The sequence below is a fragment of the Chelmon rostratus genome, chromosome 3, assembly GCF_017976325.1.
Source record: "Chelmon rostratus isolate fCheRos1 chromosome 3, fCheRos1.pri, whole genome shotgun sequence".
NCBI classification, from domain to species: domain Eukaryota; kingdom Metazoa; phylum Chordata; class Actinopteri; order Chaetodontiformes; family Chaetodontidae; genus Chelmon; species Chelmon rostratus.
This window is the reverse complement of record NC_055660.1, coordinates 5,846,270-5,869,927: the sequence shown is the minus strand read 5'-3', so window position 1 is coordinate 5,869,927 and position 23,658 is coordinate 5,846,270. Positions and strand designations below refer to the sequence as shown.

Here is a 23,658-nt window from a genome sequence, read left to right as displayed (position 1 = left end):
TTTATGTAAAAACACGATAATGAGTAGACTAGTATACCGGTCAAGCCTTCGTCGTTACTGTTTATCTCAGCTACAACTATCTCCCTGTAACTTGCTACGATGTGATATTAGACAACAAACTCAATTTCCCATAAGCCCCGGGATAGGCGACGTACAGTTGCGTTGCAACGCAAGCTGAAGCCTGGTTGAGGCAGCCCAGCTAGAGGCCATATTGGAATCTATGAAGTCGGCTTGCACTTTGATGGAACAGAGTGTTTATCGTTTTGGGAGTATCTAAATCGCTATCCCGGATTTATACCCGAGTGATTGCGCCCGGCATTCCACTTGAGACCCTGCCAAGTCTGGACGGCAAGTTGTCTCGCGTCTTTTGTGGAAAAAATGAGTCCAACCGATGCTAAACGAGGGGCTAAACGCAGGAAGAACAAGCGGGGCGGTGGCAGTAGCTGCAGTGCTGTCTGCAATACCAGCGGTGGCAAGGCCGGGGTTGCCTCGGCCCTAGGCTGTGCGGGAACAGCAACACCTGCCTCTGTCGTCAGCTTTTTAACACCTGGCAGCACAGGCAACGGGAATATAGGGTCCATCACGGGCATAAACGGAGAGGTAAGAGTGTCACACAGCGTGAACCGGTGGATGTCAAAACGGGGGCGACTAGCTAGCAGCATTATCAACGACACAAATCTGATTTGGGCCCGACACTGGTGCAAGGAAGGTAGCTAGCTAACTAACCTATACAACGTAGCTAGAAATTAACTGGCTTAATTACTGCCAGTGCTGGTTGTTATGCTTTGTGGAATACCGTGTCAGCTCACTAATCGTGTAACCTAGCTGTTTAGCTAAACTGCCCTTGTTAGGTTGTAGAAAACTGCGGTAAACATAAACTGTTAGTCTTCTTGTGCCCTGGCCAAACGCTTTGACTACCGTCGTTAGCTTAAGTTAAGAGATCGTAGCTGAATCGACAACAACTTAGACACCACGAAACAAGCATTATTTTAAGATAATACTTCCCAGGTAGGTAGGGATTACATTGGTCAAGCAAAGATTATTTTGGAGTACTAAGAGGTTCATCACAGTTAGCCATACGATGCTATTACACAGATAAACATTAATGCTAGCTAATGCTAACAGTGAATAGTAACGTTACGAACAACTTCATCCCCGTCGGGCCTCGATGTGTTTTTAGAAGCTGACCTTACAGTTTTCTGGTTTAAAAAGGTTTATCCGAGTTTAACTTGGTTATATTGTCCAGAAGATAGGCTAAATAATCAATCTTACCTCAGTTATCCGAAGTAGCTTAGTTATACACCTCAAGTTAGCACTAAAACAACAACTTACACAGACACCGTCTGATGTTAAGTAGTTTCTTGCTACTGACTGTGTTTCGTTCTTTAACTCATAGATGTCGGTTCAAAAGTTAGTTGGTTTGCTTTTAGGGTTACAAAAATCGTTGTTCTGCATGGATGTGAAACGTGTCTTCTCTGTTGGTCTGTGCGTGTTTAATGTGTTGTTACTATAAAGGTAATTGAAGTTTTAAACTCAGCCAATGTGTGTATGTTTATAATACATGCGCAAACTGCTAGACACTTTACTAAAGAATAACCTCCTTCTTTAAATGTTAGGACCTTTCCTTTAACACAAACGCTGCAAACCATGAGAATTCCTTCCTTTATTCATCATCAGAAAATAATAGACTAGAAGAGGTGCTGCCGATAAAATGTTTTAAAATTGGATATGCTGTGGTCACAGTGTTTGTGTACTTATAGTATATTGATATCTGTATTAGTTTGTAGTTTGCATGTAGTTAGTTTGTTTGATAAGGTGACAAGGCATTCACTTGCTATCATTTTGATATTGCTGTCTGCCCACTACTAAGTTGTATGTAAATCTTAGTCCCAAATGATCTCTGATGAATGTTTGTCAGTTTTATGCAGTTTGCCAAAAGAGCAAACAAAACCTAAACCAAAGACTGCCAGGAGCAAGTTGGAAAAATGTTATATCGTAATTTGGGTGAACTGACTCTTAAATGTCCAGACATCAGTCATGGACTTATTATGTTTATATAGAAGTCTACCCGCCTAGCCTGGGCAGGCCTGACATTACTGCCTGGTAATTTTCTTCCTTGTATTTTCACCACACACACACACACACACACACACACACACACACACACACACACACACACACACACACACCGTAATGGCTGAATTGTGATGTTGTAATTTACCCACTCACCAAGCCAATCAGCCAGAGGTCCCAAACAAAATCATCAATCCAGGCAAAAGGCGATTCTCTCCTACAGACAGTCTTAATATAAGTTTTATTAACTGTTATTAATAAAGCACATAAATGGTCAGTGTTGACCTCTATGTCAATATGGAAATGTTTGTATCCCACAGGTCAAAGTGAACAACAGTGTTACACCACAGTTTACGGAAGGACCAGTGAATGCTGACTTCTCCGGAGTCCTTCAGGTAAATTTGCATCAAGTGTTCAGAAGTCAGAAGGTAATTTTTTTTCTGAAGGCATGTCCCATTTGCCAAACGTAATTTACACATTAATGCCAGAGGTTAAGGCCCACTAGAAGGGGAAGCACACTGCAAAATGGCTCAATTTGGCCTTTATTTATCGCCTTTACTCACTCAAGTTTGACATGACACAACTGTCGCACATATCAAGCGTCTTCAGTTCTGAGGTGACATGCTCCAAATACAGAGTGCTCTGCAACAGTGGGACATTAAAATGCTCCAATATCTGTATTCAGTCTCATTGTATTGCGACTGCCCAGTCTAAGTGATCAGTTACAACAGTAAATTCAGTTTGTCAGCATTTTGTTTTGTTTTTTTACACCAGTGTTATAGCACTTACAACTTAAGTGCAGCTTTCTGCCAGCATTTAGCCATATTTCAAGTGACTGTCATCAAAACAGTGTCTTGGATGGAAAATTTGGCCTAAACCGAACTTTATATTGTCCTATTGCAATGATGTACAGACATAGAAACCAGCTAAACTGTATATCACAGCATCAGGACTATCAACAATCACATAGTTTTATATGAATGTATCCCTTCCTGCATAAAACTCATTAGTTTAATAGTGAGGAGCTGTGTTCATGTCCCAGTAAATCTCTGTACATCTTGTCAAAAAGCCAAAATGCTCTTTCCCAATTAGATCAGTCTGATTGACAGTTACAAAAGTAATAACATGTCCGTTATTGAACATGTTCAGATATATTGTCCTGTTAACACGCGCTGTAGTAGGTTATCATTAGAGCTGCAACAGTGTGTTTTGTGTATGTTGTTCAGAAAAAGACATTTTACTCAGCACACACGTTGAATCAAATAACCCACCCCACGCTTGTTAAAAAGATATGTTGTGACTCCTGCCCTGGGCTACTTTATTTTTTGTCACCACATCTCGTGGTTTTTGTTGTCTTATAAACGCTGTATAAAGAAATTACTCTAAATGGGACAGGCACACAATTGTTTGTTTACAAAGTCTAATATAATGCTATTTAATATTATTATGTGAAAAAGTAAAGGTAGAAATGTGTGGAACATTGTTGGATATAGCTTTTTTGTTGTTTATTGTATCAAAAATGTATTTGATTGTAACTCATTTATATTGTATGGAATCGACACATTTATATTGTAAGGAATCAAACCATGAACCTTTTCAGTTGTGTGGTTCCACCTGCACATATACAAAATATACAGGCAAACAACTGGAAAAAAATGTTGCTTTACTGCTCTGCTTAGTCAGAAAACACCACCGCCTGGAGTGGGTGAATTTGAGTAACCCAGAGCACCCACAAATTCGGAGTTCTCTGTAAACTACTGGTACACTTATAAAATGTTGCTGAAATAGATGCAAAACAACCTTCTTTTTAAAATCCCTAAAACAGTTCTTGCTGAGAGGCAAACACTGCCAATGTCGACATGATAGACTGAAACCTCTGGATGCTATTTATGTGTCCGTGTCACTCTGTGGTTTGCTAACTAACAAGGCTGTGCATAAGGTCCCAGTGTTTGAATTAAGTCCAGTGGGGTGGTTTGGAACAGCAGGTGTACCCAGAGTGCAATGGGCTACAAAGGAATGGTGTGACCTGGCTTGATTTATAGCAGATATACAGTACAGCAGACTGGGCACGCTTGAAGCCAATGTGGGGAAAAAACAAAATGTTCCTCAAAAATGAGTAAATGGAATAAAACCTTTTTATTAAAAACATTATTTTCAGAGAAGTGGTCTAGTTTGACAGTCCATATTGATTGACATAGATATTTCTCATACTTTCTGAAACTGACAAATGACCTCCTACATTTCTTTATAGGCCATTTACGGATATACAGTTTTTCATTTAAAGTAATGTGTACGTTTTTGTTTTTTTAACAGTAATGACAATAATGCAAATGCTAAAGTGGCTGTGTAACTTTATGGTATATTTCTCTCTCTCTCTCTACTTCGTCCCGCTGACAGACTCCATTTACATTTGGCTTGAACCAGCGGGCTCCCTACACAGCCGGTGATCGCTGCCTCTTATGCCGATGTGAGCGTAAAGACAGTGCCATGCCTTCAGAGGTAGGAATCACGGGCCAGAACGGTACGTCACAGCCCAACAAGACACCCAGTGCCCTCCAGCTGCCTCTGTGGGTGTGCTCCGACTGCAGGCGCACGGTGGAGAAGGAGGACCGACACACTGCTCTGGAGCAGTCGTTGGGGGTAAGTCACCTGCGTATCAATGTGGGGTTTCTTGTACACGTCAGAGCGTGACTGTAAATATCCTCTCAGGCCTGTGTGTGTGTGTGCGCGCGCGCGCGCCATGATGTCTGAGACTAATGCGTCTTCATACAAAGAGCGTCTTTATGTTAATGTGGCCTGGCTATGTGCTGAGCTTATGTCATTGTAAGGACACCAACCTAAAAGTGGAAAAATCTTGTGATTCAACACAGCATCTTTTCACTGAAGTACGAAGTTACTCTTCTTCCTCTGGCTTGTTTTTCTAAGGGTGTGATTATTGGTTTTAATTAATACGGCTGTTAATAACTCTTCACCACACACTGAATTTATAAAGGAGGAGATTCACCTTTTTGTCTTTATTGCAAATTGCTTGTTTATATTTCTGGTGTGATGAAGAGTGAAACACAATGTGCAGGGAAACCAGCACCCTGTAAGCAATAGCTTCGTATTCCACCATTGCTGTTTCCTTATTCCCGCTGCCACTTTACTGTCCTGTGCTCTACCTGTATTTTGGGTGTGTGACCTGAGCCTCAAAGGAACTCTTGTCAGAAATAATGTGCAATCATCTCTGGTAACTAAGATCGTTTTAACATTAAATTCTGGCTCCTTTTGCTGTTTGTGTTCTGACGACATGGGAAATTACTGAATCATTACTCAAACATTAGATTTGGGAATTAAAACAGGAAGTTGAAATATTAACCTGTATTGCATCATTTGTGCTGGTGCACTTATTGTCTTCCCATTTGTGTTTGTTTACATATGTCATGTCACCAACATTTTAGCCAACATGTAGAAACAACATTGTATTTATTTAAGAATTTGTGAATATTCCTATGAATTGAAAAGTTTGTTACTGTTTGAAAGGGTGTGCTCACATTATTATGTTGTTATATTATTATATCAGTGGACCAAGTGGTCTTAAAATGACAGTAATATTGTTTATTGCAATTATTTCTGGGAAAATATATCATCTAACAAATGGAGTTATTGTGACAGGACCTGGGCTCAAAGACACACTGGCTTTCTGACCCCATTCAAAGTTGTACTACAAAGAATAAAATTGTCTCACCTTGGTGTGTACTTGTACAGATGCTAGTGAATATTTAATACTAGTCATAGTCTATAACTCAGAACCTTCTTCACTACTTCATGTAGTTGTAGCTGTTACATTGTCGAGCTGATTCATGCCCTGTTGATCAGGCTTTAATTAAGGCTTGCCGGGTATGTCTAGGGGTTTGGGTTTCCTCAGTTGTGGGTGTGGGTGCTTCGACTTTGGTTGTTTGGCTTGGGTTTGGTTTCCTCATAAATGTATCGTTCCATAGCCTCTTCACAGCAGTTGGGTACTATGCTGACTCACGATATCTGTAGAAAACCGAACCAAACCACCGGGAAGCTTTTACCGTGAAGCGGCTACAGAAAGTCTGCCTGAGCAGAAGTTTAACACTTAATTATAGCTCCAATAGCTTGGCAAATGTGAGATCAAAAACCAGCAAGGCTCCTATCTTAGTCACAGAGTTTGTGACCAACTGCTAACCTCAAAACTCCAACATGTGATTTAAGTAAGAATAAGCTTATCCCATGCCCTTCCTGTTATATGGATGCATGGTTTGATTTATGTGTGTGTAACAGCTTCGTAAGCAGGTGCAAGACTTGCTACTTGGATTGGCTGATCCGAGCAACTGTACCTGGACTTCCTATGTCGGCGGTTTATAGCATGTCTTGTAGCTACCACAGTGAACAACCCACACTTCTGGCTTTCCAAAGATACTAATCTTTCTTGTTGAGCCATTGCTGAAGCGGTTGGCTCTCCAGGTGAAAAATCTGTTGAAATAACATAAAATACTCTTAAATACATGTGTTGATTATATGCTTTATTTTATGCTTACTAGGCATTTCTGTTGACCATTGTGTGCTAGTCATATGATGTGCTGTTGCAGCATGTTTTGGACTTTAGACATCAAAACATGATGAACATGAACATCAATATTTGTTGTTTAACAGACACAAAAACTGATTTGTTTCTTGTAAATCTTGCTCAGCTGCATCTTGACGAGAGTGTAAAAATTGTTCTGTTTCTTAGTCTGCTTTTTTTCATATTTCCCACAGAGCCAGGACTTCCTTTTGCACATGCCTGTGGGTAACGGAAACCTGGGCCAGGAGGCAGCCACAGGGGACAGACTCACCACTGCTGTGCCTACACTACCCATGCTCCCTGCCCCAGACCTTACCGCACCAATGCCTGTTGATACAGTGTGCAGCTGTGAAGCCTGCAATGAGAGACGGTCAGTCCAGAGTGATTGCCACTGAAGTAAATCTCATTTCAACTTATTATTTGAACTTTGTGTTTAAAGCTCATGTGATCTTTATGAATTCTTGTCCTGAATAACAGGGAGATCTCTGCTGAGTCAGAGAGAGAGTCACAGCAGCTGCAGAACCACTGGTCCGAGGTTCGCTACCTGGTGCGATGCATCTACCGTCAGACCGGAACACCACTAGCAGATGACCATGATCAACCCCTAGAGAGAGACAAGGAGAGCATGAAGGAGCTGGTTGATAGGTAGAACTGCTTTGCCTTATTGCTCTCTTTTAGGGTGTTTTGTCCACTAGGGGTCTCTATTGCACTGCAAAAGCCCCTGCAGATGCAGGAAAAAAAGCCTGAGAGCCTTTGAAAACAATGATGTCAATAAACTGAAACTGAAACTGCTGCTGTCTCTGCTGTCGTTAAACAGGTTAAAATCTGCATAAATTGGCATCTTTATTTCCTTGATATGATCTATTTCCTGTTGAAATAGGATCTTGGGCTGTGCCATGACTCACTGAGGGAAGATTTTAAACTGTTGACAAAGGGGAGATTAAGGAGAGAAAACCAGTTTTATTTGATAGACAAGAGGCATGTCCTTTAGCTTTTTTGTTTGAGTTTTCATTTATGCCCACTTGTCCTGTCTCTATTCTTAGATGAATCTTTTTATTTTCCTCTTGTAGACTCTGTGAGAAGGACCCGTACCAGCTGTATCAGCGGCTGGAGCAGCAGGCTCGTGAATACGTCTTGGAAATGAAGGTGCGGCTACTGAAGCACCTATCTACAGGTCCCAAGACGACAGGACCAGCAGGGGCCGTGGCTGCAGCGCAGGGTCCTCCTCAGGCCTATCAGTTCATCTCCCTGCTGCTGGAGGAGTACAGCGCCCTCTGCCAAGCTGCACGCACCATCAGCAGCTTCCTGCTCACCCTGGTCAGTTTAGCTTTTGTGTAGCCAGAGCCATGAGAGATACTGTGTTAGCTGTTTATGGCCTGTTTTACTGTATTTGTTTCAATTAAGAGTCCAACGTTTTGTTTTCTCAGGAGAATGAGCACCTCCAGAAATTCCAGGTGACGTGGGAGCTGCACAACAAGCACCTTTTTGAGAATCTGGTGTTCTCTGAACCGATCTTGCACAGCAGTTTACCTGCACTTGTTGCACAGCTGAAGTAAGATGTAGTTTTATTAATTTAAAGAAAGCCATTAAGTTAATCGTCCAACACTATCACTTTATCTGTTTGACGCGACTCGACTGATGTTCCACATTTATTGTTTAAAAAAAATTTAAATTAAAAGTTTCAGATGAACTGTTCAACATGGTGAACACAAATTCTGCAAATCTTTCTTCAACCATACAAGTGTCTTAGATGTCTGGTATCTTATTCTGCATCCCTTTTTTTAGACATGGCACAGTCTCCCATGATTCATACAATGAAGATATGTACAGGACCTTGTTAGAAAGCTACCAGCAGCTGCAGCAGGAGATGGCTTCAGTGGCTGCTGAGTGGCAGGAGTGTGAGAAGAGGATTGATGACTATGTAGACGAACAGGTATACGCATCCAAGACGCAGCATAAACTCATTTAATCAAGAAAATAACAGTATTTCGATAAAAAAGGTGGTACTTGATAAAGATTCAGTTATTAAAGCTGTAAGTTTGTGATTCTTTTGCAGCTGCTTTTTAAGGTGGAGGGTCAGAGTCTCACCAACCAAAGAACAGAGCCACACAAGTCCTTGATTAGCAAAAACGTAAGAGACTTTTGAAAACTCTATCAGAACAACTTTTTATCCTCAAAATGTATTGAAGTTCATGTTCTTCTCCTTATCTGCCCATTTCCAGACTTTGAAGACGAAGCAGCGAATGCTGAAGGAGGACTGGGAGTTCTTTAAGCAGAGGAGATTTATAGAAGAACAGGTACACAACAAAAATATGAAAACATCATGGTAGATGAAAATGTGCATTTCTGTGCCTCAGAGCAGTTTTTTAAATTTTGTTCTCTTTAATAGTTACCCAACAGTAAGAAGTCCTCCACCGGAGATAACAACTTCACAGACACTATGAGAATGCTCTCATCTCGTTTGAGTATTCCAGATTGTCCAAACTGCAATTATCGAAGAAGGTGAGCAAACAGAATCCACTGGTATATCATTTTCATGGTCGGGATGTGATGTCACTTTCACGTTTGAAACTGCCTTTACTAACGAATTAAAGAAAACGTATCCTGGTTCACGCAGTTAAGACCGCTATGAGCTCGATTTTTAACTGTGCCCCTGTCAGCCCGCCCTCATTCTGTGGGATTTAGTAATATTATTATTTTCTCTCCGTATAATTGTATTATGACAAAATCTTAATTTGAGATAGAGTTGCGCTCAATATCTGTCATTAACCATGAGATTTAAAGTACATGAGAATATGTGTAAGATTTTGTATAACAGCATTAAAAACACATTTGACTCCAGGAAGTGAACATCAGCTTCACGTTTTCTTCTTCCCTTTTAATTTCAAAGACTTAATAACATCAATATTGAGATAATGCTGTGGTGGCTTGCAAATTGAATTTTGTCTTATCGTCCACCCCTACCAACAGGTGCACATGTGATGACTGTAGTCTCTCCCACATCCTGACTTGCGGCATCATGGACTCTCCCATCGCTGAGGACCTCCACATCAAGCTGCCCCTGCAAGGGGAACCTCCCCGTGACTACCTGGCAGAGGTGCACCCTCCCAGCCTTTCCTCTGGCAGTTCAGCATCTGGCTCCAACTCCAGCTCTCCCATCACCATTCAGCAGCATCCAAGGCTCATCTTGCCTGAGGGGGACACCAACACTTTGTAAGCCAGTCAGCCAGTTTTAGGCACTATTTACAGGGCTCGGCTTCAAGGCTTGTCCGCTAAATTGATTTTTTTGCGTGACAAGTGGAAGAGAAATTTACTTGCCCCATCAAACAAGTTAAAAGTCATAACCAAAAAAAGGTTATGCGCTTCATACTCATACTCAGCTATTTAATGAAATGAATACATTCAGAACACTGTTTTTGAATGACGATACACCACAATACAGCTAATTCAGAATGCCTCGATTGACCAATCAGGAGTTGTTCCAAGTATTCTCAAGAATAGTCACAGTGATGTTCCCTCTGGCTCTACCAAGTGCCAGTGACAACACAAAGAAAAAGAAGCACAACTGTATCGTATGAGTCAAGAGAAAATTTGCCAACAGCTGGAGAGAACAATTTGAGTCAGCTGCATTGACTCAAAAACACATTTTAAGATTAGATACCAAACAACTCACTAACTGGTGAGTGGTGGGGGTGGTCGGGGGGTATCTTGCTAGCAATGTGTGACTTAACCTACACACAACGCATCTGTGATGTTGTAGGTGTTGAAAATGCTGTCAGGCAAAATAACCGAGTAGGCTTGACCATGGGTTCTCAAACTGTGACCCTGTTTACTGCTGGCACAAACACAAGTGGACAGCGCTAAATACAAGTGTAAATGACCACCAAGGTGCATCGTGATCCAGTCACTCAAACCACTTGCCGAGGTGCTGTGGAACACGTGACCATGTATCTTATGTGGTGGAAACGCTAATACATCCTGATGCGTCTCCGACAAGGGTGTAACACCCATCTGTAAGTCAAAAATGACTTTGTCCTGCCAAATAGCAGGCCCATACAAGTATTTTAGTTCTTGAAGCGCGCAATAACTGTGCATAACGCTTTTTGACCTTCTGCCGGAAGTGACGTAGGCGCTAACAAAATCTGTACTCAAGTGGTCAGCTGGACATTGTGGCGCATGAAAGACGCAGGTGTGATCGGATCACCCAAGACACATGTTAATTCCAGGTGTAAACAGGCCCTGTGTGACATAGGAGCAGACCTGGGGCTGCATGTGTAAAACTAGATTGACAACTGAACTGTGTGTACACACAAAGGCAGAAATCTGTAAACCATCATTGACACCTCCAATGTAAATAAAAAGAGTGATAAAATGGTATCGCTCTGCATAGCCTGTTGTTAAATACAATCTAAACGAATATGAAAAGGATTAGTTGAGGTGACAATGTGACACAAAACCACTTCAGTAAAATTAACACATTTTATCTTTTCTATGTTGACACTGTTTGAACTCTGAACTCTGCATTGGCAAACAAAAATAAAAAGTAAATTATTGTCATTTTTACCAGGACAAGTGACATTTGTGCCTCAAGAATTGAAATAAAAATGTACTAGTCCGAAGAACAAGTGCCTCAAAAAGTTAATGCTGGGCCCTGGTTTAGTATTTTGTGTATCAGATGATCGTAATTACACACCTCTTCCTATAAACAATTCCCCCTCTTTCACTTCCCTCTAACTTGTCTACTCATATCTGTCTTCTAGTATTAGTGATGATGACGAAGTGCCTCCTTTGTCCAGCAAATTCGGGGACATCTACCCCATGAGTGGTTATGAGGATAGCAGCGTTGTGACCGCTGCTGTGAACGGCCTCCATAATGACCTCAACGGGGAAGGTGAAAACGTGGCGCTAAAAGCAGGGGTGAGTTCTGCACTGTGCCACTTCAAAAAAATTCCCAAGATGTTGTAAATTTCCCTGCCGAGTTTCTGGATGATGAGTCGGACGTTCATTTATGAGTGGGCTACCGTCGTTCGCAAGGTATTTTGTGTACTGTTCCTTGACTATTTCCTAACTGAGTCTTCTTTGTTCAACACATTTGTGTTTCAGTCTCCTCACATTACCAGCAGCAGCAGCTCATCGGAGGGTGACGAGGAGGAAGCCGATGGTGAGGTTGGCGGGGATCCCCGGAGGCAGCAGGAGGAGCTGTCCTCAGGAAAGACCAACAGTCCTCCACCTTCGTACAACCACCAACAGGTGTTAAAACACTTTCAACACACTTTCTTTGTCAAAAGCGTTTAAGTATGTTCCCATAACTCCTAAAACGTAATGACGACAGTCACAGTATTTCACATGATTCGTTTTCATAGCGGTGGAGACAAAAGATATTTTGGTTTAGGGATAAACTATCAGCAATTTGGGTTGAGCATTAAACTTAACTTCTTGTGGTACTGACCCAAATGTGTGCGTAGTACAAAGTTGAGGACAAAGAGCTGGCATTAGGTGCCTCCTCAGAATCATACTGGTCTTTTCCTTTTGTTCTGCAGATTTCTGGCTGTTCTTTATCCAGCCAAAGTTCTGATACAGCTTGTTTTTAGAAAGTGCAACATTTGAGAAGTTTGGTGCTTTAGTTAGATCGAAACAATAGAAAAACATGTCTATGTTTATCAAATAAGGTATCAAAAAATCATTTTGGTACTTTTACCAGAACTTAACAAGTAATACGAGTATTGAAAAACTTCGAAAAAACATGGTCGCTAATTTCCCATCAATCAAATAATTGATTGATGGGAAATAATTGCTCCGCTTGACAGTAAATAGTTAAATAACAATCTTTTACTACACTGAAGGGCAGGACAGAGGAGCTTACACTCCAGAATAAAAGTGGACATGTTTTGAAGTTGTGTTGCCACTCTCAGGTAGAACAGGTCCAGCATGCCTGCGAGTGCCACGTGTGCAACCAGGACCCCAGCTCCTCCACCCTGGGCCCTGCCACATGCCTGCCCCCCAGTCGGCTCCACGCTGCCCCTCCTCCTACTGTTGGACACCAATTCTTCACAGACAGCAAGACTCCCCCTGCCCACCCTGCCCTCCACCTCTACCCTCACATCCACGGCCACCTGCCCCTACACAACTTCTCCCGGCCCCTGCTGCACCCCACACTCTACCCTCCCAGTCCTCCTCTCACACACAACAAGGTGAGGGTCATTCTTGAGCCCATACAGCCATAAGGCAAGACATAAGTTATTTTCTTCTTCTTCTTTTTACAGTGTGTAAGATTATAGCTATGAGTGTCTTTAAGGGAAAATTGATTCATTTCCTTATCACTGGGGATTTTTTAAGGTTCCAGGAACAATACTGAACTTAGTTGTATTCTAGTTTCAGTTCATTTCACTGTAATTTTAATGGTCCTCCACAAGGGGTCAAACTGAACCAAATGTAGGAGAAAACAATCAGAACTGATTTCTGTTCTGGCTCAAATCAGTTCATGTCATAGTTCCAAACCAATGGCTTGATTTGTTTTGTAACTTCTTTCATTTTTTCCTTAAGCCTTTGCCCCCAAACCCTACATCAAACCACTCGGCGGCCAAGCAGCCGGCCTTCAGCCCGTCGTTACCAGAGCACGTTTACCAAAACTGCTTTGGCAGTGCAGGTGGAGCAGGTGACTGGAACAGCTCGCTGCAGTGCCTGTCTCTCAAGTTTGAGAACCTGTGGGACGCTGCTGTGATGAAGAGCTGGAATCCGTCTATGCTGCTGCCCGAGTCCCTGCCAGGTGAGCTGCTCGGTCCAGCAGAAATGACCTTCAGTTGAAAGAAACGACACTAAGTCAAAGACAGTTAAAATCATGACTCGTGTCACATTATCTATCAACAGGTGACATGCTTGGACCACCCCTCGGCGACGTGCCCCTCCCTCCAACATCATCTGTCGGCCCTCAAGGCGAACACCCCTCACTGCCCACCCCTCTGCCCCCTTCCTCCTCCACTCCCTCATCATTGTCATCGTCGTCATCGTCATCGTCGTCGTCATCATGCTCCTCTTCAGAAGCCAAAGAGCAGAAGAAGAGCGGCGCCAAGAAGAAGTGTCTCTACAATTTCCAGGATGCCTTCATGGAGACCAACCGAGTAGTGATGGCCACCTCCGCCTCCACGTCCTCTGTGTCCTGCACTGCCACCACTGTCCAGTCAAGTAATAACCCACCCATCCACCTAGCATCTAAAAGACCCAACTCTTTAGGTAATCTAGGAGGTAGGAGCAGTGGTTAGGTTTGTACTGATGATGGAGCTTTTTGTATAATTAAATTATAGGCCACAAAATCACCACACACCTAGCATTACTACCCCATTTCCAAAAAAGGTGGGACACTGTGAAACAAAAATAAAACAGAATTTGATCATTTGCTTATGCTTTTTTACATAAACGTACCACTTTGTGAACACATGATTGTATAAAAGATGTTACTACATAAACTCTGGGACGCTTTGTAAAACTGTTGTCAAACAGTGTGTTTGCAGATGGTTGAATTCTGTTATAATTGACATTTTACACAATGTCCCAACTTTTTGGAAATCAGGGTTGTGTTACGGGGGTGTAACTCCGTTAAGGAAAATAATTTGCTTTTTAACTTTCCAAGTTAGTTGTGAGATTGAATTCTCATTCTCTCTGGGAGGACATGATGATGCTTGCTATTCATGAATAGCATCACTTCAACAAGATAATGATTCAGTGTCTAGTAGTTTTAGGTAATTGTTAAGTTTTAACCACCTGGACTTTTCGCTCCAAGAATAGATAGGATGTGGGAGGGATGCATGATGCCATTTGACATTCTGTAAAGGCAGTTAAACCAGGTGTGCTTGTGTGGCTTATTGTAGAACAGTTGCTGCACCACAATTGTTGCTACTTTAAGTAGGTTTGAATGCATTTAACGGATTTAATATTAGCATCTGTATTACTAATTAGTTAAAGTAAAAAGAAAACTGAGATTGAGAATGACTTTCAGTTTGGCTTTGAGTCCTATTTTCTGATATTTTTTGGTAACTTGGTCATTTTGTATGAAAGCTCTGTGAATAACTGCATGTTTTAAAGAGTAGTTTTTTGGACAAAGAGGAACTAAACAATGTACCTTTGTCTCCTCTAGACGATGTATTTCACAATCTAGGTAAAGAGGACCACAGACAACCCGCTCCAGCCACCCCTAGAAACGGCCCTACAGGACTGACCTCCCTCCCTCCGCTCTCTGGCCCCACCCTGCCCCCAGCACCCAGCACCCACCTTCCCACAATGGGATCCCAGCCCTTTCCAAAGATGGCCGCTCCAGCCCCAGACTTCATGGAGGCCCATCAGGGTTTGTGCCTCCCGCCTGCCGAGCCTCCTGCCTCATCAGCAGACGGTCCTATCAGTGCCCCACCCAGTGTCTGCAGGTAAGACCACTACCATGTACTACGGGCCCAGAAGGATGGACACCCAGTAACGAAATGTAAAATCAATGACTGAGACTGACTGAAAAGCTGATTTTTGTTATTTGTGGTGTAAAAGTATATGTAGGGACCAGTTTTAAGCATCATTCTTTTCAGTGATCCTGACTGTGAAGGCCATCGCTGTGAGGGGAACGGGGCATACGACCAGCCGTACGATGGAGAGGAGAGCCAGGACGAGGACAGCTGCTCCGAGCACAGCTCCTCCACCTCCACTTCCACCAACCAGAAAGAAGGAAAGTACTGTGACTGCTGCTACTGCGAGTTCTTTGGGCATGGCGGGGTAAGGCACACACATTTATTACTTACTGGAATGTTCACATTACAAGTAGGGCATTCACGACTGCTGCATTTTAGCCGTCATCAGCTACTCCCAAAAAGTAACCCAGTAGTTGATTAAACATGGATTTATCATATTCTTTCACCCAATAACAATGATCAGTTCCCCTCAAAAAGGTCTCAAATACAATCAGCAAAGCTTGAACTAATGTCGTGGGGACCAACCAGGGGTTAGGTCAAATATCAGAGTCCTTGATGGCTCTGGGAGGCTGCTTACAAATGAGCCACACTCTAATTGGACTAAACCCCCAACAAGCTTGTCTGAGCTGGAGATACTGTTTGACTGCAGTAACAAGGTGACTGCTTTCTTTCAGGGATAGCTGAAGTCTTTCTTTCTCTAAATACTTTGAATTCTGTTTATTTGACAAGCCTAAAAGGAAGAAATTATTTCTTACACAAACCTATGTCTGCTCTGGTAAAGTATCTTCACGCTGTTGATTGTCGCTGAGCTATGGGATGTGCAGCCATGTTTCTTAAAATCCCACAGGACAACTGTGACCTGTCAGCAACAACCACAATGCTCCCAGCTGTATGTCTGCTGTAGATACATGCACTGTGCTAAAACCACAGATGAACGATAGGTCTACAATGATGCAAAGTGTCGACTAGTGGTTTTGATAGTTGACTAGTCGGCTATTCTGTGAAACCCTTCATTGCAAGTACTTCTCTGAATTTCAGTTCTGCATTCTGTGTATTTTTGATTAAGATAGATGGAATAAGTTGATTTTGGGTTTTGAGCCCCAGTGCATGTACAATGCAAAACAAAAACCAAATATTTCATTTACAGTCTAGTGAATGATTTATTAGCTTAATGTAAGAATTTATTGATCGTATCTTCAAGCCCGTCGACAAGGGGGGGCAACTGAGTATGTTGTCCCGGGCCTCAGGACCTTAGGGGCCCCTGAATGAACCTTAATTTATTTTACTTTACATTCACATATTTCTTTTTCATTAAATCATTGCCTGATGAATTAAATATTATTTTCTACTCAACATATACTTAAAAACTTTAACATATGAAATATTTCAAATATATATATTTTCCTTTTTTCACAACACCTACCCCCCGTCTTAGCAGAGAATGGTTTGACCCCGCTCTGGCGCACTTAAGGCTACGCTACATACGTGCCCTGAAGCGGGAAATTTACGTAAATCTGTCATTGTTATAAACTAGTACTGTGTAGTGGCGGGGTGGGAAGGGGGGCGCTGGGGGGGGGGGGGCCCTATGATGGTCTCTTGTCCCCGGGCCCCAGCAAGTCTGTTGACAGCCCTGCATATCTTTACTGACTGCATCATCCCCTGTTTTACTCCCAGCCCCCAGCTGCTCCTACCAGTCGAAACTATGCAGAGATGCGGGAGAAGCTGCGTTTGCGTCTGACAAAGCGTAAGGAGGAGCAGCCTAAACGCGAGGAGCACCAGCCAGTAATAGAACGGGATGGAGGGGTGGAGGACCACAGGCGGGTGGAGGACCTGTTGCAGTTCATCAACAGTGCCGACAGTAAACCTGCTTCCAGTTCTAAGGCAGCCAAACGGGCCAGGCATAAACAAAAGAAGGTAACTGCCCCCCCCAATGTGTTCAGATACTTGTTTTGTCACAGCCTACAGTGTATATTCATCCAGTCTAAACCACATACTGTAACTCTGTTAGTACGTAATGCACAGGTGTTCAACAAGGAAATGCTGAAAGTGTATGTCTCTGTGTGCTGCAGATGGAGGAGAAGGCCCGTCTGGAGGCAGAGGCCCGTGAAAGGGAGGAGCAGCAGGTGTTGGAAGAGCAGCAGCGGCGACAGCGGCAGGAAGAGGAAGAGGCAGCGCTTCAAAAGGAACTGCTTCGGCTGCAGGAGCTGCAGCAACACCGTGCTGCCAAGAAGAAAAAGAAAGAGAAAGCAAAGGAAAACACCGCTCCCCCTCAAAACAGCCCACAGCCCCTCAAACAGACAGCTCAGAACGTCCTAGATAACTTACAGAATGGAAAGTCACAGCTGCTTCAAACCCTTATCCACTTCCCTGACCAGAAAGAACCCAGATTTGACCCCGTACCCAACACACTGCACAGCCCAAAACACACCAGTAGAAAGGGGTTTTCTACTGAGACCAACATCCCCAGCTCTCCAGACACCCTCCACAATGGCACACCATGTCAGCTAGAGGCCAGCAGCAAAGTTAAGGCCAAGCAGTCTGCTAAAGTGGCCCCTTGTGAGGCTGCTGTAAAGAAAGCCTCAGAGTTGCCCAAGAGCTCAGATGTGACAGTAAAGCTAGCTAATGGCACCACCCCCACCACTACAACAGACACCAAAGCAACACGGATCAGGCCAGCCGAGGCCCTGGCTCCTCTCCCGACCACTGAACCAAGGAGGGAGGACAGGAGTAATATCAGAAGTGCCAGTGGAAAAAGGCAGCAGCAGCAACAACAACCGCTGACCCAAATAAAGGAAGACAGGAGAAGTCCACCCGTGTCAAACCCTTCCCCGTCTCCCCCTCCAGCCTCCCAGCCTGAGCAGACCCAGCAGAATGGCAAACCTCCCAGTGCAGAATCCCCACAGCCCAAAGGCAAGACCAAGAAGAACAAGAAGAAGAAGGGGGACAAGATGAACAGCTCGATAGGTTGGTATTATGATTCACAAGTAGATTTTGAAGGTTCAGCTGTGTGTTAGCAACAAAACTCACCCCTGACCAGCTGTACAGAAGGGATGTGGCTCCTCAGGCATCATGCTCGATGAGGAAGATATGACCTCGGTCCTAAACAGAACCCTCTGACCAGGGAGAGCCTGATCTGTTTCCTCACTTGTCTCTTGGGTATTCTGTGGTATAATCAGCGTGGTTAGTGAATGTGTGCACTGTGCAGATAGCCACTGTTATTTACATCTCGCTGCAATGAGCAGGTAGTATTTTGCTCACTGTAGCTTTATAGCCAGCTTTCTGGTATATCTTCTAGTCATCAAATCTGAATCCAAATCCTTTCAAACAACTGAAAAATAAACATCTGTGCACATCTGAATGTATGATGGGTCAAAGGGCAGCAGTTTCAAATTTCACGATTTAACACATTTGGTCATCAGAAGAAGTTTCTAATCATGTGGTGGGTGAATTAACTTCAACAGTACTTCAGCACTTCATTTGCAGCTGAAACACATCGGGAGGCTGCTGTTACATTGTGGTGTCAACTCTCCTCTTTGTTAACAGTGCTTGACCATCCTGATTTTTTTATAATTGCATCCACATTTTGGTGATAGTCCTCATTTTACAGTTCTTTTTTTGATTATCAAATTCCAAATTGCAGAAATAATAGGGCCCTACATAATATACCTACAAAATTATGAGTTGTCATGTGTTAAATAGGAGCAACTATCATGTCTGTGTTTTTTTGTTTTAGATGACGTATTCTTGCCCAAAGACATCGACCTGGATAGCACTGAAATGGATGAAACAGAGAGGGAGGTGGAATATTTTAAAAGGTATGTGTATTACTTTTACTAACTTCACCAAATACTGACGAGATGTTTCTGAAATCTGTTCTCTTGGTGTTGACCTTTAAGGTACCCCTGTGTGGATTTTGAACAATAGTGGCGCTATGGAGTATTGTTTGCATTGCATGCATGCACACAAAAATGCATGTAAAGTACAGTTTCCACAGTTTTACGTTATACTACTGATAGACAGCAGTGCAGTGGACGTGCATCATACACAGAATGTGTTCTATTGCGAAACCCTGAATATAAACAGAACTGAGTATCTTTAAGATGTCAAATTAATATAGTACGGCTCTCCTGAAGGTTCATGTTTTGTTTTTTTTCTGCAGGTTTTGCTTGGATTCTGCCCGGCAGACCCGCCAACGTCTTTCCATCAACTGGTCGAACTTTAGTTTGAAGAAAGCTACGTTTGCTGCACATTGAGGGTGTTAGTGAGTGACTGTCAGGACACAATCAGTACCTTAACAGCTACACCAACCCACACGGTTCCCCCCACCCATCCCTTTACCCTCCACTCAGCTGTTGTCCTCCCAGAACTTCTCTCCTGCTGTGCCCAAATCACACCCACGCTGCCTTGCTTTGTTCTTGTCACTGTGTGGTTCCAACACAGGCCCATCTGGACTGATCCACCTGCAGAACTAAAACAAAAATGAAATGAAATGACACAAAAAGAATCACAAAACGCTACTTTACATCCGATTAATTTTCCTTGCGTGCTTGTGTGCTTTTAGTCTGAGTTGGGCATTTCTCTTGACTGAAAAAGCCATGGTCTGAAATTATTTTCTTATATTGGCTTACCTGTAGTCAGAAGATGCTTACTATGTCTGAATGGTTCACTTCCAAAAAAAAGAGACAGAGGAAACTACAAAAAAAGAGATATGTAATGAATTAAAGCTGTATTTGAGATATTGTGGCTTACTATCCCATCGTTTCCCGTTCCTAGCACGGCATCTCATTCACATAATTGACAAGGGAATGGGCTTGGTCAGCTGGTCTCCACTCCCTGCCCCCACCCCTCCACCACCACCACCACCACCTCCTCCACCCTATTTCACAGAAAGGAGGAAAGCGTAATACTTGACAATGTTATTTTTTGGTTTTTAAGTACTGTTTAACAAACTGTTGAGTAAAAGTGTACCAGTTACAGTTTTTGTTTTCTTTCTTTTTGACCTGTAGCCAGCTTGTATCAGAATACTTTCAGAATGAAATTGAAAAAGAACAATACTCACACTATCAATCTGTTATAGAGTGTATATTGTATTAACACTGAAGCCAAACTGGCTACTTTTAACATATTGTTAAGTAATATTAAATCTTGTCTTTCTTTTTTGAAAGATGGAATACAGTAGTATGGCAGGATTACGTGTCTTGTGTCAAATCTTATTTCTTACATGCAGTAGAAATTGCCAAAAAGGACACTTACATGGACACTTAAACCTACACACATACATGGTAGAAATGAGTTTGACAGTTTGAGAAATAAGCTTGTTCGCTTGCTGGCTGAGTGTTGGATGAGATGCCACTCTCATATCTGTTCTTTTAAATATGAACCTACAGCTAGCAGCCAGTTACTGTAGCTTAGCTTAGCACAAAGGGTTGTTTTTACACCTCTGCCTTTTTTATGCATTAAACAAGACAAAGCTTGTGAGCATCAGAGGTGCTAGTAGGCAGTTTTTAGTATTGTACGACAAAGCTATGCTAACAGTTTCCAGTATATGTGCTAGCTAAGCTAACCGGCTCGTGGCTGCAGCTTCGTATTCAACACACAAACATGAGAATGGTTTTGAAGTTCTTGAAGCAAAGAAGCGTATTTCCCAAAATGTTGAACATACGCTGGATTTGAATTTAAGTTGTTTAAAGTGAAAGTGAGAAAATCAGCTTCCCTTAAAGTTCATTTCACTTCAGTGTGATCAAGCCCATATGGAACCGGTGAACAGCATGAACCGCTTCTGCCAAAGCAGGAATTTGAACCATTGTTGCTGCTCTGCACATCTGCGGCTGCACAAGGTTGCGGGGTGAGTCACACCCTCAAATACGTGCTCCTTTTGGGAAATCCACTCACTGACAGTCATAATCAATGTAGAGGGCCACTGTAACTGAGTCATGTAGATCCTGAGGTTCAGTTTCAATTGTGAGGTACGTTAAACAAAAAAGGTAGCTGCCATTGGGCTACTTCAGGCATTTACATGTAGCCCCATTTCATATATGCACATGAAACTGTAGGGAAAATTGATTACAGGCAGTTATGAAATCAAGTACATTCCCTCAGGGTAAAGTGAGCGTGAAATGAGGTCATGCTTTGGTTTATCTAGATGTAGATGACTTAATACATACCTTTGACTGAACAGCACTGACAGGACATCAGCAGCAGTAAAAGATTTTGCTTGGTGTTTTTCTACCACTTTGAATTAAAAAGAGGGTTAATGGCATTTTCGTAAGCAACCAATGACAGCCGAGCTTCCCGTTCTCCCGTTTAGTACTAAAATATTATCGATCGATCTTAAATTGTGACTCTAGAGGGTAAAGTTTAGAAAACTAGGAGCTAATCTTGCATTTCAATTTGCAGTTTATTTAAAGCAATTTTACATCTATTTTTGTATAAAGAAATAAGGGTAAAAAGATGCCAAACATTCACATATTTCCATTCTTAAAAAGAAAACTGGAATAGGGTTTAAAGCAGTTCTTAATTTTTAGTAAAAAATTGAAATTTTGTGCTGTAAAAAGTGCATAATGGTAAAGTCAAATGGATAATGTGAGGAGGAAGTGAGTTAATGTTCACGGTGACTGTTTCCTCTTAACTTTTCCAAGAGTGACTGTTTCTCAAAACCGTCAGATTTTTCTATGAAAACTTAACCACCCATACAACTTTTTTAATGAATGAGAGAGCTGTGGTAAAATGTACATCATCAGAGAAGAGAACAACAAAAGGTTTTGGTTTGTGAGAGCCACCCGAGCAGATATGAATCATAATTTATTTCAGGTATGAATGGCTGCCTTGGCTGCCTGTGGAGCGTGCTCGCTCTCAGTCACCAGTGATGTAAGATCAGATCCACCACATTTAAGCAAATGCCCCACAAAACTACGCAACGTAGACGAGTCAAAAACACCGAGCTGAGCGCCTCAGACGAATGTGGGCTGTGATCTAAATAGAGCATGAAAATGGCACAGATTTGTGTTTTTTGATATGGGCAGATGTAAGCGTCAGTTAAGAGCCCCAGTTAATAATAGATTTGTGTGTCTATAAAAGTCATTTCAAATAAATTTCCATTATGTGCCTTTCGAAAATATTCCCTTGATTTGACCTTTGCTGTAAAAATGGTTGTGGTTGATGAAGGAAAACACAATGGTGGTGCACTCAGAACAGTCTGACAATGACAAGGGCGAGCGCCAATAGGATTATTAAAAGGGATCACAGCTGCCTTGTAGCTTGTAATCAGAATGCTGATCTTTTCATTGTCAGCTGCCTGGAGCACTTCAGGATCAGATACACTTCTAAAGAGGGAATCCCCCCTGTTTCCTGGCTACAGTCTGCCACAATACTGTTTTTAATGGCCAAAACTTTGCACTTCCCTTCCAAAAAGCCTTAAAAAAACAACAACATTAATACCAACTACCTCAAGCAGCATACGTTAAATTAAAACGATCAGCCCGAGTCGACGGCACTCCATTTTCAAATACGCTCGTCTGCTTTTTTTTTTTTTTGGGAATTCCCTCATGGTGGCGGGAAATTCCCATTCTTTTAGGATACACACAAGATTAAAGGCTGCTATCTATCCATTCTGTATTTGTCTGGTTAAGTGTCAGGCTGAAGTTTTCCTTCCTTTGTTTAAGTATATGACAGCTACATCGGTACATCCTGATGCTTTGAAACCTGCGTTTAAACAGGAACCAGTCGACCGCTGTCACCTGACTTTTCTCATTAATTCTTTGCTTCTTAGAAAAGTTCCCAGACACTCAGGTGGGGATTTGTGACCCATTTTTTTCCGCTCTCAGATCGGTGGGTAGACCGTGTGTGAGTGGAGGTTCAGTCACTTATAGACCCTGTTGTATGTGTGGGTGTGTGCTGGCTGGGGAGAATCCCCAGCAGACAGCTCGTGGCCTTTCTAGGGCCTGTGCGCATTTCTACCAGTCTGCATGTGGTTGCCTTACAGACAAGATACTGAAGTTGCCCTTTAAAGCAAAAATTGGAACCAATCATTCTGTGGTCACATGAATTGGAGCCAGCCTGGTGTGTTATGTAAATGAAATAAATGTGTTGGAAATTGATTCTGACACAAGTATCTTCCCCCAGTTAGCTGATGAGTAAGTTAGCATGTGATGCTGCCGGGTGTCATTTGAATGCTTGGGGCTAACTTTCAGACATTTTTATTTTGTTGTCAAAAATAGTCCAACACTATTTTAAGCATTTTCCTTAAATGAAGCTTAATACCCTCAACTCTGCTTTTTTAGAAATCGACCAAAAAGAGATTTTTCCTCAAAAGTGCAATAAATTTTAGATTTTCAGTAAAGTCTACATTTTGGGAACTGTGTTATTCACTTTCAGGCAGAGAGTTACATGAGGAGATTGATACCACTGTCATGTCTATAGCTGGAAATATGAAGCTAATGCCAGCAGCTGTTAAGCTAGCTACACAATCTAATACGTTATATCTTGTGTGTTTAATACGTACAAACACCAAAATGTTATAAAGCAATGTATATAAAGCACAACTATTTATCTGCAATTTTTGTTTTTACA

The 23,658-nt window shown here is 42.3% G+C and overlaps 1 protein-coding gene across 3 annotated transcripts; it reads left to right on the top strand.

The window, feature by feature from the left end:
- Window positions 1–217: 217 nt before the first annotated feature.
- Window positions 218–20,279, top strand: fam193a (family with sequence similarity 193 member A). Of its 3 annotated transcripts, none has more exons than XM_041934041.1 (23): window positions 218–600; window positions 2,394–2,468; window positions 4,471–4,713; window positions 6,838–7,013; window positions 7,121–7,288; window positions 7,714–7,960; window positions 8,071–8,195; window positions 8,429–8,576; window positions 8,700–8,774; window positions 8,866–8,940; window positions 9,033–9,145; window positions 9,614–9,856; window positions 11,440–11,560; window positions 11,747–11,893; window positions 12,556–12,834; window positions 13,187–13,409; window positions 13,511–13,873; window positions 14,775–15,057; window positions 15,211–15,394; window positions 16,765–17,004; window positions 17,160–18,054; window positions 18,824–18,905; window positions 19,250–20,279. In XM_041934041.1, exons 1-23 carry the CDS (start codon window positions 379–381, stop codon window positions 19,341–19,343), a joined length of 4,821 nt encoding a protein of 1,606 aa, XP_041789975.1. In that variant the 5' UTR covers window positions 218–378; the 3' UTR covers window positions 19,344–20,279. The 3 variants fall into 3 exon arrangements, with proteins under 3 accessions (XP_041789975.1, XP_041789976.1, XP_041789974.1); XM_041934042.1 differs by having other exon boundaries at window positions 11,404–11,560; window positions 13,511–13,825; XM_041934040.1 differs by having other exon boundaries at window positions 11,404–11,560.
- The last annotated feature ends 3,379 nt before the right edge of the window (window positions 20,280–23,658 follow it).